The following is a 15,589-nucleotide window of genomic DNA, read 5'->3' as shown; positions in this document are numbered from 1 at the left end:
CCTAACCCGCTCAGACACCCCGGTTTGTGTGATGGTCATTAGATGCCTGACTGAGGGTGTGAGCTCGAATCCTGAATGGATTTCACTGTGTGTTCATATTAAAGGCGTTAATATCTATGGAAACGATGAATCATATCTCGGTAGATTATCTCAGTGTATTGAAACAGCATTCACGATTTTTTCCCCAAATATGCTGAACAGCCAAAGAAACGCAAGTTAGAAAAATTGAAATCCCATAAAAGCAAGCGTTCATGTTTATGTCTTTTTTTCAAAAACTTGGCAAAAGTTGCGTTTCTTTGCTGTTCAGTAAATGCTCGCTTTCTTCTCTTAAACCTGTCCATTTCCATCCCTTCTTCTCACTGACCGTAACATTTGTTCGTATCGATGTTCTACTGGTGTAATATGTTTTCAGCTACAGAAATATGTATATCTTAATGTATGAACATGACAAAACACTCATAAGCCAGGCGATGTAGCACTTACGGTATTATGGCGGCAGCGTCTCTCTTGAATAACGTACAAAATAAATACAAAAATATTTTGTTTCGTTACGAAGAAATGTAATCCTGGTACATTTCCATATGCAGATCCCACAATTACAAGTTCCATGGACGACGTAATGGTATGATAAAATGGTTAAGCATAAGTTGTAAGTCTGTAAAGCTGTAAAACTGTAAATCTCCATTCATTCTCACGAATAAAAATGTCGAAACTAAATGGACAAATCGGAACTTCTGATTAAGTTTTACAAGCCACAATTGATAAGCAGGTATCTCTGAGAGAGTTGGTGTTCTTGAGTCTGTTCCGGACTGCTTCGCTATACGACGATTCCGCGGGACCCCAGGAGCTGTTTGGTCTCAGGGATTTTCTGAGACGCTGAAAATATTTAAGCATGACAAAATATCAGCTTTAAAGAAGAGGAGTTAACAGTCGAAGGATTCCGTGTCTTTGGATACGACGATGCGGTTGGGTAGCCTAGTGGTTAAAGCGCTCGATCGTCACGCCGGGCTCTATTCCCCACATGGGTACAATGTGTGAAGTCCATTTCTGGTGTTCCTCGCCGTGATATTGCCGGAATATTGCTAAAGCGGCATAAAATCAAACTCATCCATTTTGGATAAGAAGTCAATCGTACATACATACTTAGTATTAATATTCATTTCTTCAAAAAAACTCGAATTTACCATTACTGGCACTGTACGATACTGGCACTGTTACGTCAATCAGTACGTCGGAAAATCATGATTGTGGGTTGCCTGACCCAAAACTGTATTATTTGAGATTCATATTTTCCAAAGTCGTCCTAAACACGCCGTTTCTGAGAAGTATCTTGACAAGTACCTGCAATAGTGTCCCCTCCTCCTTGTAAATGGTCAGAAACATCCCGACAACCAAAGGAATACACGGAATGGTTGCTATGCACCAGCCAATAGTAGGAGCGTATTTGGGATAAACATAATTGCCGTATGTTGGAGGTTCGTAGCGGGCCAGTGTGGAGACGAATAATATCTGAAAATTAAAAATAAAGAAACATTTGTGATTTTGCACCATCGACATTTATAAACTAGTTTATCAGAAGGTGTTACCTACTGACAGTGATATATGTAATGGAAAACAACTGAACATCGAATTTACGAATGCGTACTTTAAAAAATCACAAGTAAGATTGCAAACCATTTGCGATAAATCTATAAGAAAAGTACTTAAATTAACAGAAATGCAAAACATTATCTAACAACGAGTAACAACTAATATATAAGTCTTGAAATGTGTGTTTAAGACAGTAATATTACACCTTAAATCAACTTTGGAACATCATGTTGTGTCATAATCAAAAGAAACGTTTTCAAGTGTCTTGTCCAGAGTCGAATGCTTGCCGAGTGACGTTGTACGACCGAGGTCGTGCCCGTCGCGCAGAAACGGTGCAAAAATATTTCTTTTTCATAAACATTGTGCTCAGTGAAAAGTGAAAGCGGAAGAGCAATACAGACTTTCCATGTTCATGAATGACTGTCGTCCCTGATTTTAACTAATCATTTCACATAATTTCCTCAGACTGTGGTAATGTTTGCCTTTTACGCTCGACGGATAATTGCGACTGATTACTCTAGACATTGCAATTCGTCAATTTTGGAAATGGAGTTGACACCTTAAAAACCCTCTTTTGGTTCTCTGCCTTTGGAATCAGCAGTTTAAAAAAAAGAATGAGGAGGGAAAGAATGTATTCCCAACTTACCAAAGCCCAGATCAGTTAACAAAAGCAGCATCGATAGTGCAACATCCTTTTCTAAAGTGTGCATCAATTATTAATAAAAAATACAGAGACTTTTAACAATGTTCCTGTCGAGTATTTAGCACCTTGTGGAAACTTTTCCTTAAATAGCTAATGTTATCAGACACAAGAGCAAGCGGGTAAGAACTGCTCTTCAGCAACCTATGTTTGTCGTAAGAGGCGACAAAGGGGATCGGGAGGTCATATTGGCTGACTTGGTTGATGCAAGACATCTTATCCCATTTGCTTAGCCTCTAAAGTCACAAGCATCAGCCAAAGACCAGCCCTTGGATCAGGAGACATGCATAGAGAGGAGGATGACAGAAAACACTCCAGAAGCCGATTACCAGAAGCAGTGCAGGTGTGACAAAACACCATGAAACTTTGAAGAACAATGGGACAGGCCTCCCTGTCATCATTTGGACATCGTCGCTGACACGATTCACGCCTGAAACAGGAACAGTGTTTACATTAGCTTCACACCCATTTGACAGTTGTTTGGAATCCTGAACTGACTTGGCTTTGAACTGACTGAACTGACTTGGCTTTGAATGTGTCTGTGATAGATTATCCATAAACACACGGTTGCGTTTGTTTGGTGTCTAACTCCAGTATAATGGCAACGATTGAATCATGAACAGCAATCTGCGCAAATTGTGTACGGATAACATGCATCAATCAAGTCAGCTAGCCTTGCAATCAAGTCAGCGACCCATGCATCTGAACTGGTCAGCACACTGTCACAAGCGTTGGATGGTCCGACTGGTACAATAGGCACTGTTCTATGCAGAGATTTGGTAACGGTTTTGATTATTATTATGTGTGTTGCCTCTGAGAGAGTGATGTTGGTTTAACACCGCTTTTAGACTCATTTCAGCAAGCAATCTCACTATAGTATATGTTATATATTAGAAATTGGCTTCACACTTTTCACAATGTGTGGAATCGAAGCCGGGATCTCCGGTCTATCACGGTGACCAAATAAATTAAGTTTAATCACACCAAGACAAAACAATAACGTCACAATCGTTCCCCGATGAGTTCCATTCAGAATGCCAGAAATGTCGCGGTAAAACAGGGAAGAATTCTGCGACTTTAAGGATCTGTGTCTTACCGTATATCCATCCCAGAATGATACACTCCAGAAGACCGACCAGAATGAGAAATATGGCTACGAAGTACCAGTCAACCAGTTGGAAAACATACATTCCACCCTAAAACAAGAAATCCTCGGTACATACGAGAAATGCTTAAACACTGATGCATTCAATTATTGTTTTCGAATATTGACTCGTCACATGATCACTACTGACTCGTTACATGAACATTATTGACTCGCCATGTTATCACTATTGACTTGTGTGATCGGTGTTGACGTCACTGTGACCAATATCGACTAAGTTTAAAGTCCTGTTCACACACAGTTCTCTGTCATCTGGGTATCATCTCGTTTTAAATTATTGCTACCAGGGAAAACAGCGACAAAATATGAAACTCAGGACTTTAGCAATGAATTTCGTCATAATAAAACAACCGATTACTCTTGGCGAAGTCACAATCCTCAACGGAACGATATCCTAAAAGCTGAACAAGCTAAATGGTCACACTTCACACTTCGGGTGTATATCTTTGAAATGTGTCATGTGTGTGAATCAAAATAAACAGCAGTTAACAAACCTCGGTAGCAAATACTAGACCAATAAGAAAGGCAGCAAGACAGTAGCCAGCGTTCACGCACAGTCTCCATCTCACCAGTGACGGGAAACGATCCATTATGGCAGATATCACAGTCTCCACCATTGCAAACTATAGAGTAAAACACTGGAAATTATTACGTACAAGTATCAAAGTATTGAGATAGTTCTCAAAATGTAAATCAATGATCGTCGACAGTGAATTCCTATTTTACAATCAAGATAGAACAGAATGTAAACATGACACATTCAACATAAACAAAATTCAGTTCAGTATATCAATACAACTACAGGGTGTATCTAGACATGCCGAAAGACAAATGGACACCGCGACTGATAAAGAATTATTGCTAAAGTACTTGAAAACTACCTGAATTTGGACCCGTGAAGGTACGGAGTAGAATAGGCCTTCAGCAAACCCATGCTTGCCATGAAAGGCGACTATGCCTGTCGTAAGAAGTGACTAACAGGATCGGGTGGTCAGGCTCGCTGACTTGGTTGACACATGTCATCGGCTCCCAGTCGCGCAGATCTGCTGTTGATAACTAAATTGTCTGGTCCAGGCTCGATTATTTACACAGACCGCCCCAATACAGCTGGAATATTGCTGAGTGCGGCGTAAAGCTAAACTCACTCACTACCTGAATTGGAATAAACAAAAACTGTACAGTTACAATTATCCTTAACAATAATGTTATTGCTTTGTTGAACTGACAACTGACAATAGAAGCAACAAAAATTGCTTCAATGTTATTTTAACATTGCAGCATTGAATAAATATATCTTTAAAGGTTCTCCCCTTTTGTCTGGAAGGTGATTTTATTAGACTGATCCACAAAAATATGATAACTTCGTCAGTTATCTGCTTTCTGATTGCAGGAGCTCGTGTTATGTTTCATTGAATACTTATGAAACATACATGTACCTATGGAACACATAAAGATTGTATTTTATATAATGAAAATTTTGGTAAATGACAGAATCTTACCGCTGAATCCAACGTCAAGAGTATCAGCATGATGAAGAAGAAGAAACTCCACAGCTGAGGAAGCGGAAGTTGAGCTAAGGCTTCTGGGTAAATAACAAAGCCTAATCCAGGGCCTGCAACACGGTTTAGATTGTAAGTCGCGCCGAGACGAGCCATGGTCAGAGTGCAAGGACTGATCAAATTGGTCTGATTCTTTCCAGAGACTCTAAAGTAAACATTTAAACTTCCCGTGTATAGGGTCAAATGTTTTGTCCTTTTCTGGTTTCGATGGAACTTGAATCATCATTTGGATCAGTTAGCAGTACAACTATATAATCCTGAAGTTCCCAGTAAAATAACAGTGTGCACACCACAATGAAACAGGTACATGACCTCCACAAAAACAGAGAGAATACTCGAACACACAGCACCTGTAAACAGACACATGCTCGAGGACACACGATCTGTGAATAGGCACATACCAGAGGACATAACATCTGTTTATCTCAGACAAATATCAGACGACACATACCGAACACACCGAACAAATATTTACAGATATATACCAGATGACACAACATCAGTGAACAGACATATACCCGAAAACACATCTGTGGACAGACACATACCAGATGACACAACATCTGTAAACAGACATATACCCGAACACACAACATCTGTGCACAGACACATACCAGATAACACAACATCTGTAAACAGACATATACCCGAACACACAACATCTGTGCACAGACACATACCAGATAACACAACTTCTGTGAACAGACATATGCTGAACACACATCTGTGGACAGACACATACCAGAGAACACAAGACAAGCGAAGAGATGCATTAAGGATACCACATGTAAACAGATACATAAGAAAGCACACAACATCTGTGGACAGATACATACCAGAGGACACAACGTCTGTGATGGGCACATCTGCTTCATAAGCCATGAATCCAAGAACGGAAAAGACACCAACACCAGCAAACAGACTGGTTCCTCCACACACGAATGTACAGATGACTGCATTCCTTCAGAGGAAAGTTTATGTTGGTTGAGACATTGAGGCTACCTAATGGTGACGATACGGGAGGATCACACCAAGGTCAGAGCATGCCGCAAATTCACTCGCTCACTCAAACAAAATTGTAAAATAGGATTGTGTCCAATGTAAATCCTCGGGAAGGTGGAATAGTGTAAGTTCCTGACCTGAGACAGTTGGTATGGAAGGTGTTGTAGCTTGCCATAGTGATGAGGCTTCCCCACGCTGGACCAAGTGAGAAGAACACCTGCACACATGCCTCCAGCCACACCTGCAGAGAACCAGGACGATACAGTACACATGACAGCCAACCATACAAACCTTTCCATTATCTTCAGTGTGCGAAACAGCCAATATAAATAGCCTGTCAAAACCAATCGGGCCATTTAATCTCCACGTCACCGACCCGACTGGCTAGTGAATTTTCATGAGCTATTGTTTTGTTAAGTTATGAGTTTTGAAACCATGCAAGAATATTGCTTGGTAGATGATAGTATTTTAACATTTTTTAATCTTTTGCTTGGTTTCTGGGTTCAGATTTAGGGCGAGTGAATCATCTTGTGGGCTGGAAACTTTAAAGCATACCTTTTCTGACTGGCTAGCAATATTTGGAAACTATTTCGCACACCGACTACCTTCCCTGCTTGCAATATTCTAAGACATTTTATATTGACATATATTAACCGTATTCAAAATTAGGATCAGTTATTTAGATGATTTACAGTCGTAGGCAACAAACAGCTTTGTTCTACAGTTAACTTAGCCCTCCTTTCTCGTCCTTGGTTTCAGAATGAGAAATGGTACAGTGGTATTCATGTTTAGTGAGATAACTTGCTGGAACCACTTCAAACAAGAATTAGGACAGTGTTTGAATTTTAGTGAGTAGGATTAGTTTAATGCGGGACTCGGCAATATTCAGTCTATATGATGACGGCCTTTAAATAGTTGAGTCAGGACAAGAGAATCCTGTGATCAATAGCATGAACAAAGATCTCCGCTACTGAGATACGGTAGCATGTGTCAATCAAGTCAGCAAGCCTAATCCCCCGGATCCCGTGAGTTGCCAAGCAACCTAAAGACCAATTCCAACCTGAATTAGATTGATTCTTCACGGGCCTGAAATTAGTGAATATAACTAACCTCAATGTTGAGTATTTTGCTGAAATCCGGTGCAATGTAGAACAGAGCGCCGGCTGGTCCTCCAGGTAAAGTCAACCCGCGGACACAGAGGATGATGAGGAACAGATAGGGAAGCGTGGCAGTAACATAGACAGCCTACAATTAAACAATGCTCTGACTTTATTCGCGCATTAAAATACAGTCGTGCCCCGTTTATCCGAACGCTTGTGTTTTTTATTGAAATCGTACGGATAAGCGAATATTCGGGTATCTGAATCATGAGCCATATGTACAAAGAAACGATCATAGTGTATAACAAAACCTCAAATTCGGCAGTAAGGGGTGACATGGGATGGACTGGTACTCAGTGAAACCAGAGAACAAAAGGATTACAAAGGATTAGCTACACAATATGGCATCGTCACCAACCATAAAGGCAAATTTAGATCTCATAATCTGTTTAGGATGATAATGAACTTGTCCTTACACAAGTTTGAGTGGTAGTCTACTTTCAGTTGTTGGTAATCCGAATGCCCCTTTTTTGTACTAACTAGCCATGTCTATACGACCTTTATGTTTATACCTTATAAATTCAGAGCAGTGAGTCTGTCGAGTCAGCAGTTTTCCAATATGTCGTTGGTTGTGGTGCCAAGTTCGTTACTGACACAGTGTAACTAAAGACATTTCCACGCATACCAGTTCCGGCTTCACGACAACATTCTCAGTGACACAGTTCTCATACAGATGTTACATAATGACTTCTGCTGCGTTTCCATGACGACGAGTGAGTGAGTGGGTTTAGATTTACACCACATTTAGCAATATTCCAGGTATGTCACAGCGGGAACATCAAAAATGGGTTCCCACATTGTACCCACATGGGTATTTGAACTCGGATCTTCAGCGTGACGAGCGTACGTTTTAACCACCTGGGTACCTCCACCGATCCATGTTGTTGTTGTTGTTGTTGTTGTTGTTGTTGATGATGGTGATGATGATGATGATGATGATGATGAACACGTTTCTTTATGCATACCTTTTTCACACAGTTTATCAATTTAACTGCTATAAACTTTAAATCACATGACACAAGGTATGAAAAATGAACAGCTGTAAGACGTTTACAGTATTTCACCGAGAGCAATAATATTATTTTATTCTAGCACATATTTGAACCTTCAAACAAATAAAATAGCATATTTCCCTAATGTAACCGTGTTATAAGATCTCACAGCAAACAAAACACATGTTTTCGAAGTCAGCCCCGGCAAGGAATCCACGCGGATTAACTAAGTGACTCAGTGTCTCACCTTTCCAACTGATTTGATGCCTTTTACAATACAGCCGAATATCAGCAGGTATGTGGCAAAGAGGCAAAGAGCCATTTCCCACTTGACGTTCCCCACTTGTTCCAAGCCAGGGCTGATCCTGAGGGCCTTGTACCTGAAGAAGGTGCAACACGGTGAACAGACACCGGCAAAGACGCGCCACTAGTCTCTAATGACCGCCATTTAGAGATGGGGCGCATAGTGAACATTACAAGGTAGCTGCCCGTTTAACTCCACATGTATGCTAATGGCAGCGAAGAACAGAGTTCGAAGAACGGGGATGGTCAATCGTATACCCACACTTACAAAAGACTAGAAGAATAAAGCTGTAGATGATATGTGTCACAGAAAAAGTAAGTCTTTTGTAACACAGGCTTGTGGACAGTAATATGTCCCTCTGAAGATTTTACCCGTAGATCAAAACATGAACCAGAGGAGGCGGTGTCACTGTTGTCATGTACAGATCCAATATCAGAACATCGATTTACCGGAATCAACTTCTTGGCTAATATGGATTTATTTGAATGAAGAATAAAATAATTGCAAGAAGGGTTACAATTTGTGCCCATGAGAATCGTTACGCCATTTTTTGTCAAAATATTGAAATCGAATATGTTCAATAACAGATGACGTTTGTTTTAATTTTAATATCATAAAAGTCGAATTACAAAAGTTTCCCTTTAAAGTAACGGAGTGTCCCGTATATCAAGGACCGGACTAACAAGGTTAGTGCTCTACCTAGAAACTAACATTTGTCGCCAGACACAACCTGTGAAACCTGACCTAAATGGTGTGAAAGGTATGTTATTGCATACATACTGCCAGAATTCCTCCGCTGCAGTGTGGGATAACGTTTCATTTTTTCCCCAACCGCCGCTGCCGAATTCCGTGGTGCCATTGTACGCTGCGAGTCTTGAGTTGGTCTCGTTTCCATTCACCATTGAGAAGTTGCTGACTAAGCACAAATTGAACATGTTGGAATATATTTAGAGTGACAATCCAAGCGGTTTGACATTCCTCAAGTCCTGTTGTTAAAACACGCCAAACTGTAATAAAATAATTAAACGTTTTACTCCTAAAAACGTCTCAGTACTTCAATGTAAGTAATATGCAACGAACATGTATTTGGCGTGTAATCTATATGGCTTACTAGCATAGGTGTCCTAATTTGTTTAACTGATTTTTAATTAAAAACAAAGTTTAACTATATTAGGACCTTGTTATGTAAAACTCGAGAATGGTCTAACAGTTAGTGATCAAAATCATGAGTACCTATCTCCAGATTGTTAAACACTGAATTCACAGCAATGTTCCAGCTATATGGCAACGGTCTGTACATAAACAAGTCTGAGCCAGACAATTAAGTGATCAACAGAATGCGGTATACGCAGTTGGCATGCGATGACATCAGCCCGACCATCCGATCCCATTGGACGCCTCGTACGACTAGCATGGGATGCTGAACACAAATTCTAACCCCAGTGTTCACGTGTGGGGACAAGCATTTATTGCTGGAGAGCAATTCTAATCCCAATGTTCACATGTGGGGACAAGCATTTATTGCTGGAGAGCAATTCTAACCCCAGTATTCACAGATGGGGACAAGCATTTATTGAGGGAGAGCAATTCTAACCCCAGTGTTCACGTGTGGGGACAAGCATTTATTGCTGGAGAGCAATTCTAATCCCAATGTTCACAGGTGGGGACAAGCATTTGTTGCTGGAGAGCAATTCTAACCCAAGTGTTCACAAGTGGGGACAAGCATTTCTTGCTGGAGAGCAATTCTAACCCCAGTGTTCACAGGTGGGGACAAGCATTTATTGCTGGAGAGCAATTCTAATCCCAATGTTCAAGGGTGGGGACAAGCATGGGTTGATGTAAATAGAAATATAATCCAGATGTCCGTATGTGTCACCTGTGGCGAGTCTCATTGCTCTGATGTTTTTGACACATCTGTCTGTATTCCAGGAATTGCCACAGGTCGACCAAGGCAAGACAGTTCTACACGACGCGACAACATAGTAGAGGGCCCAGGCAGAGTTGATGGTATAGTACACGTTAGTACCAAAGATCACGATCAGCATGCCAATGCCAAGACCTGAAACAAAATGTTAAAAAAATGTTTTTAAAAATATATATATAATTCATAAAGTCGGTTTTTTGATCGGCACCCATTACGTGCGTCATTATCTCCCCAAAGAACGGGAAAGCAGGTTACATTTAGGAATTGTTTTTCGTGTATTTTGATTGGACAGCAGGCTAATTAGTTCTGCTTTGTGCACAGATATGCATATCAAACATGTCCAAGCTTATCCCTGAGCTGGTCCTTTCAAACTTTACAAAAACTATCTCTACTACTGGGACTAAACCGACGCAACACCACTAATCATCTCGAAATTCCGACGTTGTTTGCCATTGTGTCATCGTAAAATGAAAATAAACCATTAGTGTTTTTCATGTGGAGGTGCAAAACTGTAATTTGATACCTGTACATTTTCCAACAAACACATTCAGAGTTCCACTTTTTTCAATCTGCATTTGAAACCTCTACGACGAAAACATAGCTGGCTAATCTCCTTATCATGATCAGTTCCTTAGATAGCATTATGTAAGGAAGTGGTATAAATGTTAGAGGTTTCAAATTCGATTTGAATGTTCCGGGTTAGAAACTCCACACTACTGAACGTTCGAACTCTATTATAGATAGAAGTATATTCTTTTACTATGTGTAGGCTAGTACACAACAGTTACAAGGAACTCCAAACATACCTGTTTCTTGCACCAATGGTTCATTATTATTATGCATTTCGACTAAAATTTACAATAAATGGCCAGGACAAAAAGCACGGTTTACTGTAGTTCAGTTTTAAAAATCACAAAGTCTGCAGACAGAGCTAATGCATTTTGAATCAAGTTATGAGGCTTATTCACATTTTTATTAAAATCAGATATTTTACCCCCATAACTGACACATTCACAATACAATGTTATTTTTGGAGCTATCCCTGCGCTGTCGAATAATAGAGGAGGGTGCGTAGGTTTTCAAGCCAATCAGGTATCGGCTGCAAACATAATAATTTCCATTCGAAATACCCAGTGCCCGTGTATATCCGTGTGATAGCCTGAACGATTCACTCACTGAAAATGGACATGTTGTTGAATATTGTCGAAGAATATCGATTCGAAAAGATCTGATGTTTATTTCAGATGCCAATAAAACATTCACAAAAATCTCACCTTTCATTAAGGGACATACACTCCAAATGTGGGATACGCCCTTTCCACTGAACTGACCAATGGCAACTTCAAGGTAGAACAGAGGCAGGCCACATAACATCAAGCATGTCACGTATGGGACGAGGTATGCACCTACAAATAAACAAATATACAAGTTTCACTTCACATATGCCGCAATCCAACTAAACTGAAGTACAAAAGAAATTACACACCCTGTTTGTGGGGGTTTTTTTTGTTTGTTGTTGTGTTTTTCTGAGTGCACGTGTTTCCAAATACAACAGATATCCTTTACAGTACCATGTGTAGAATATCACGAAAATCATGAGATGTGTACTTTCTTTAGTACGTCAGTTTAGTTGATCTAGTGGTTGATGTCACGAGTAACCATGTTTTCCATCGGGTTGCCATGTCATGTCAACCCGATTCATTTTGACGCTTCTTAAGAAAACTATGAGTTTCAGTGGACTTTAATTTTAACGGGGTCTCTTAGAAATGTTTTTCCTACAACTTAAGTGAGTGTATACGCACTATACAGTTGTATTCACAGATCATTTTGCACATGCTTCCGTGATATCGATGAGATTCCACCTTTGTATAACTCACGATGTGTTAAGTTCAAACGTAAACCTGTAATGGTCCAGGGCCTAGATTTTCGAAGCTCTCCTATGGCTAAGATAGTCGTAAGTGCCAATCATTAACATTAACATACTTCTATCTTAGCGCTAAGAGAACTTCGAAAATCTAGGCCCAGGTGTATTAACGTATTAACGTGAGTTTGTACAACCTCATAACAAACTTTTCAGCGTTTGTCAGTTTAACACCGTGTTCGGTGGTCCGTAAACTACGAGTCTTCACCGGCCAATCTAGCCACGGACATCTTCCGCAAATGGGATTCGATGACATGCATGAAACCAGCCCCCAGTCGTGACTAGCCGTTGATGAGGAGTGCTTTGGGCCAAGTTTGCCTGGATCTTCGGGGTACATTATTTCATGTTTCATAAGGGATCAGGACCCTCATCAGGTACAGTAAATCGGTAACGTTACCAGCAGTACGCCCCTTTGGCGTCGTACCAAATGCTCGGTTTGGTTTCAGACTGACCAGGTTTAGGTTTACGCTGCTTTTAGCAATATTTCAGCAATATCATGGCGGTGAACACCAGAAATGGGCTGCACACATTGCACCCGTGGGTACGCCCTCCGCGTGGCGAATGAACGCTGTAAGCACTGGGCTACACCACCGCCTCTCGGTTTCAGAACGTTCCTATACATGTCAACGCAAGTGCTCAAGAAGGTGATGTCTGAGATCCGTTACACTACTGAAAAAGTAAACAGGGCCGTAAAACCAAACTCACTCACTCACTCACAATGCATCAATTACCTCCACCGTTTTTATTGCAGACGTAAGGAAACCGCAGAACATTTGAAAGTCCAACAGAAAAGCCAATGATAGACAATAAGTAGTCAATATTGGAGGCCCAGTGTCCTCTTTGTTTGTCCGGTGACCTGGTCACAACCATATCCGCCATCATGACTTCCTCCACATGGCCTTCTTCCTTGCAGTTGGAATCCATGTCCTGGAAAATACAAGAAGTTATGCCTGATTTTATTTTATTTTACTTTTTCATTATTTCATTTCTAGCTTTCTTTATTTCTTTTTAATATATTTTATTTTATTTACAGCAGCAGCGTTCGCGTTAACGCAGAAACCTGCATGTTTCACGCAAAATAATAAAAACACGCCAAAATTATTTTGTGTGCGTGTTTTGGACGCATAGAATCTGATCTACCTAATTTTGAAACGTACCTTAAAGCAGCAACATATAAAAAGCCAATGATTTTAAATGATTCAGGATTATACGGAATCGAGTAGTCCTACGTAGGAGATATTAAGTATTAAGTCCTATCTTCTACGTAGGACTTATTATCTTCTACGTAGAGGATAAAGAGACAAAAACAAATTCACCGTGGCCCTAATACGCTCCCGTGGGATTATAATGATAATAACGCTCGGAAAAGATTTGGACTGCATGTTTATAATTTTATGTCTGTACGCACTCCTCGGCTGTCAGCAGCATTCCAGCTTTTCATAGACATCCTGAACATCGGTATCTACGCTTTGAACAATACTGGGTTAAATGCACACATATATTATTGCGTCAAAACCCTTAAAATTCTATAACCATATGGAATCTCCACTGAGAATATTTGTACGAAACTGTAGAACGATCGTTAATTCATGGTATCGACTAAACAGTCGCTAGAACACAAATGACTAACGATAAGCTGTACCGATTAAGCTTTACCGATAGCTAAGAAATGTGTACAAGGGACTATATTGTGAATGAGTGGCCGTGCCTGGGACGCGCCGATATCTCATTGACGTTCACGAAAACTGTACGGTACTAAATTCCGGATGGGGTGTGACATTGGTAAAACCATGTTATCACACTGTGTTAAATAAAGATAGTTGAAAAAAACAAGACCTTTGAAAGTATTCACGCCACAAACCCGAGTACAAACCCGATGGTGCAGACGAGAGTCCTGCCCCGCAGTCCCTTACATGATATATGTCGCTAGTACAGTAAGAACATACAGTAGCTCTAGTTTCCTCCGCACTTCAATCCATTTTGATGCCGTTTGTCATTGCTGGTGTTGTTTAGGGCGAACACACCGGGCACGTCATTTCTTTACCGCGAGTTGTTAAGGAGTAAATGTTCTTCGCATTTTCATTAGTTATTAACTGAACCTGAAAACGCCAAGACACACACAGCTATTCCCTTGTCCGAAAAACGATTAAGCACTGTGCCATACCAGGGTTCCAACCCGCTTCATGTCTCAGTAAAAATCCGAAGTTCGGTCGTTAATCAAGTTGTTCACATATCCTAGAACACAAACACCGCACGCCTTGCAAATTATTCTAAGTTTGACGTGGAAACTTCACCTTGAATATGGTGGAGATGCGAGGACAGCTAGGAATCCTGTGTGAGTTGTCTTGAAGACGTGTTGAGCATAGGAACAGCGACACTGTAACTGGGACACGGTACGTGTGCCGGTGCAGCACTGGAAACATACCCACGTTGTAAAGGAACCCGGATAATACTTGTTCGACATTCAATTAATACCTGGACTCACTTTTAAGCGCCGGGGGTCTTTTTTCAAAGTAATCACCTGAGTGCTATTGTAAATTAACCCGTGTCAAGTTTTGAAAAGATACCCTGGTTTAATAATGACTCTCGCTGTTTAAAACTGTAACCTTACATTAAATATATTGAAAAGTCAAGTAAAGATATATGCGTGACTGTCATTATTCATCACTGACCCGGGTTAATTGTCAATAGCAATCGGGTGATTATTCAATGTTAATAAAAGACCCCTGGCGTTGAAACGTGAGTCTGGGTATTAATTCAGTGTTGAAAAGTATCCACTGGGTACCATTTCAACGTGGGTTAGAGGTCAATGTTACACCGGCAAAACGTTGTGTTAGCGAGTTCATCAGTGTGTGGTACTCATACAGCGTGACGCCAGTGCTCATGAAAGTCTAAAAATACCCAATTGCCTAGGTATGTGGTGCTAATCACAACATTGTTTGGTCATGACTTGATTATTCACAGACCGGCCCCATATGGCTGGAATGTTGCCGAGGGCTTCGTTAACAACAAACAAAGCACTTCCAGGTGATCTCTACCTTGTACCTTGAACACTCCAAAACACATACAGCGAGTACCAGACAAGGTTGACGTCCCTTGCAGCATACTAGCCAAGCACTAAATCATCTCGAGACTCCAAAACACATTCCAGTGTCTCAGTAAACAAAAGTGACTCTCCCTTTTTCCAGTCAACAATGCCACGATATGTCGGGATGAACACCCAGACTTATGTCTATGCTAGGTAAGTGTGAATGTTTTGGGGGTAAATATCT

General features: G+C 40.6%; 1 protein-coding gene across 1 annotated transcript; it reads right to left on the bottom strand.

Annotated features, from left to right (window-relative positions):
• Positions 1 to 738: 738 nt before the first annotated feature.
• On the bottom strand, positions 739 to 13,241 carry LOC137258732 (sodium-dependent proline transporter-like). The gene is made up of 14 exons (XM_067796424.1): positions 13,049 to 13,241; positions 11,671 to 11,802; positions 10,349 to 10,531; positions 9,253 to 9,388; positions 8,416 to 8,548; positions 7,127 to 7,261; positions 6,154 to 6,257; positions 5,851 to 5,975; positions 4,955 to 5,067; positions 3,950 to 4,078; positions 3,387 to 3,486; positions 2,620 to 2,720; positions 1,342 to 1,509; positions 739 to 876 (listed from the first exon to the last, which is right to left on the bottom strand). Exons 1-14 carry the CDS (start codon positions 13,239 to 13,241, stop codon positions 739 to 741), a joined length of 1,890 nt encoding a protein of 629 aa, XP_067652525.1.
• Between the last annotated feature and the right edge of the window lie 2,348 nt (positions 13,242 to 15,589).

The sequence above is a fragment of the Haliotis asinina genome, chromosome 12, assembly GCF_037392515.1.
Source record: "Haliotis asinina isolate JCU_RB_2024 chromosome 12, JCU_Hal_asi_v2, whole genome shotgun sequence".
NCBI lineage: Eukaryota > Metazoa > Mollusca > Gastropoda > Lepetellida > Haliotidae > Haliotis > Haliotis asinina.
Note: the sequence above shows the minus strand (reverse complement) of the source record. Positions and strands in the feature narration are given on the sequence as shown.

Coding starts and splice junctions, on each gene's coding strand:
- LOC137258732 (XM_067796424.1), bottom strand. CDS start 13,241: ATGGATTCCAACTGCAAGGAAGAAGGCCATGTGGAGGAAGTCATGATG. Junction 4,079..4,954: donor TCTTGACGTTGGATTCAGCG/GTAAGATTCTGT, acceptor TTTACTCTATAG/TTTGCAATGGTGGAGACTGT. Junction 3,487..3,949: donor GTCTAGTATTTGCTACCGAG/GTTTGTTAACTG, acceptor TTCTTGTTTTAG/GGTGGAATGTATGTTTTCCA.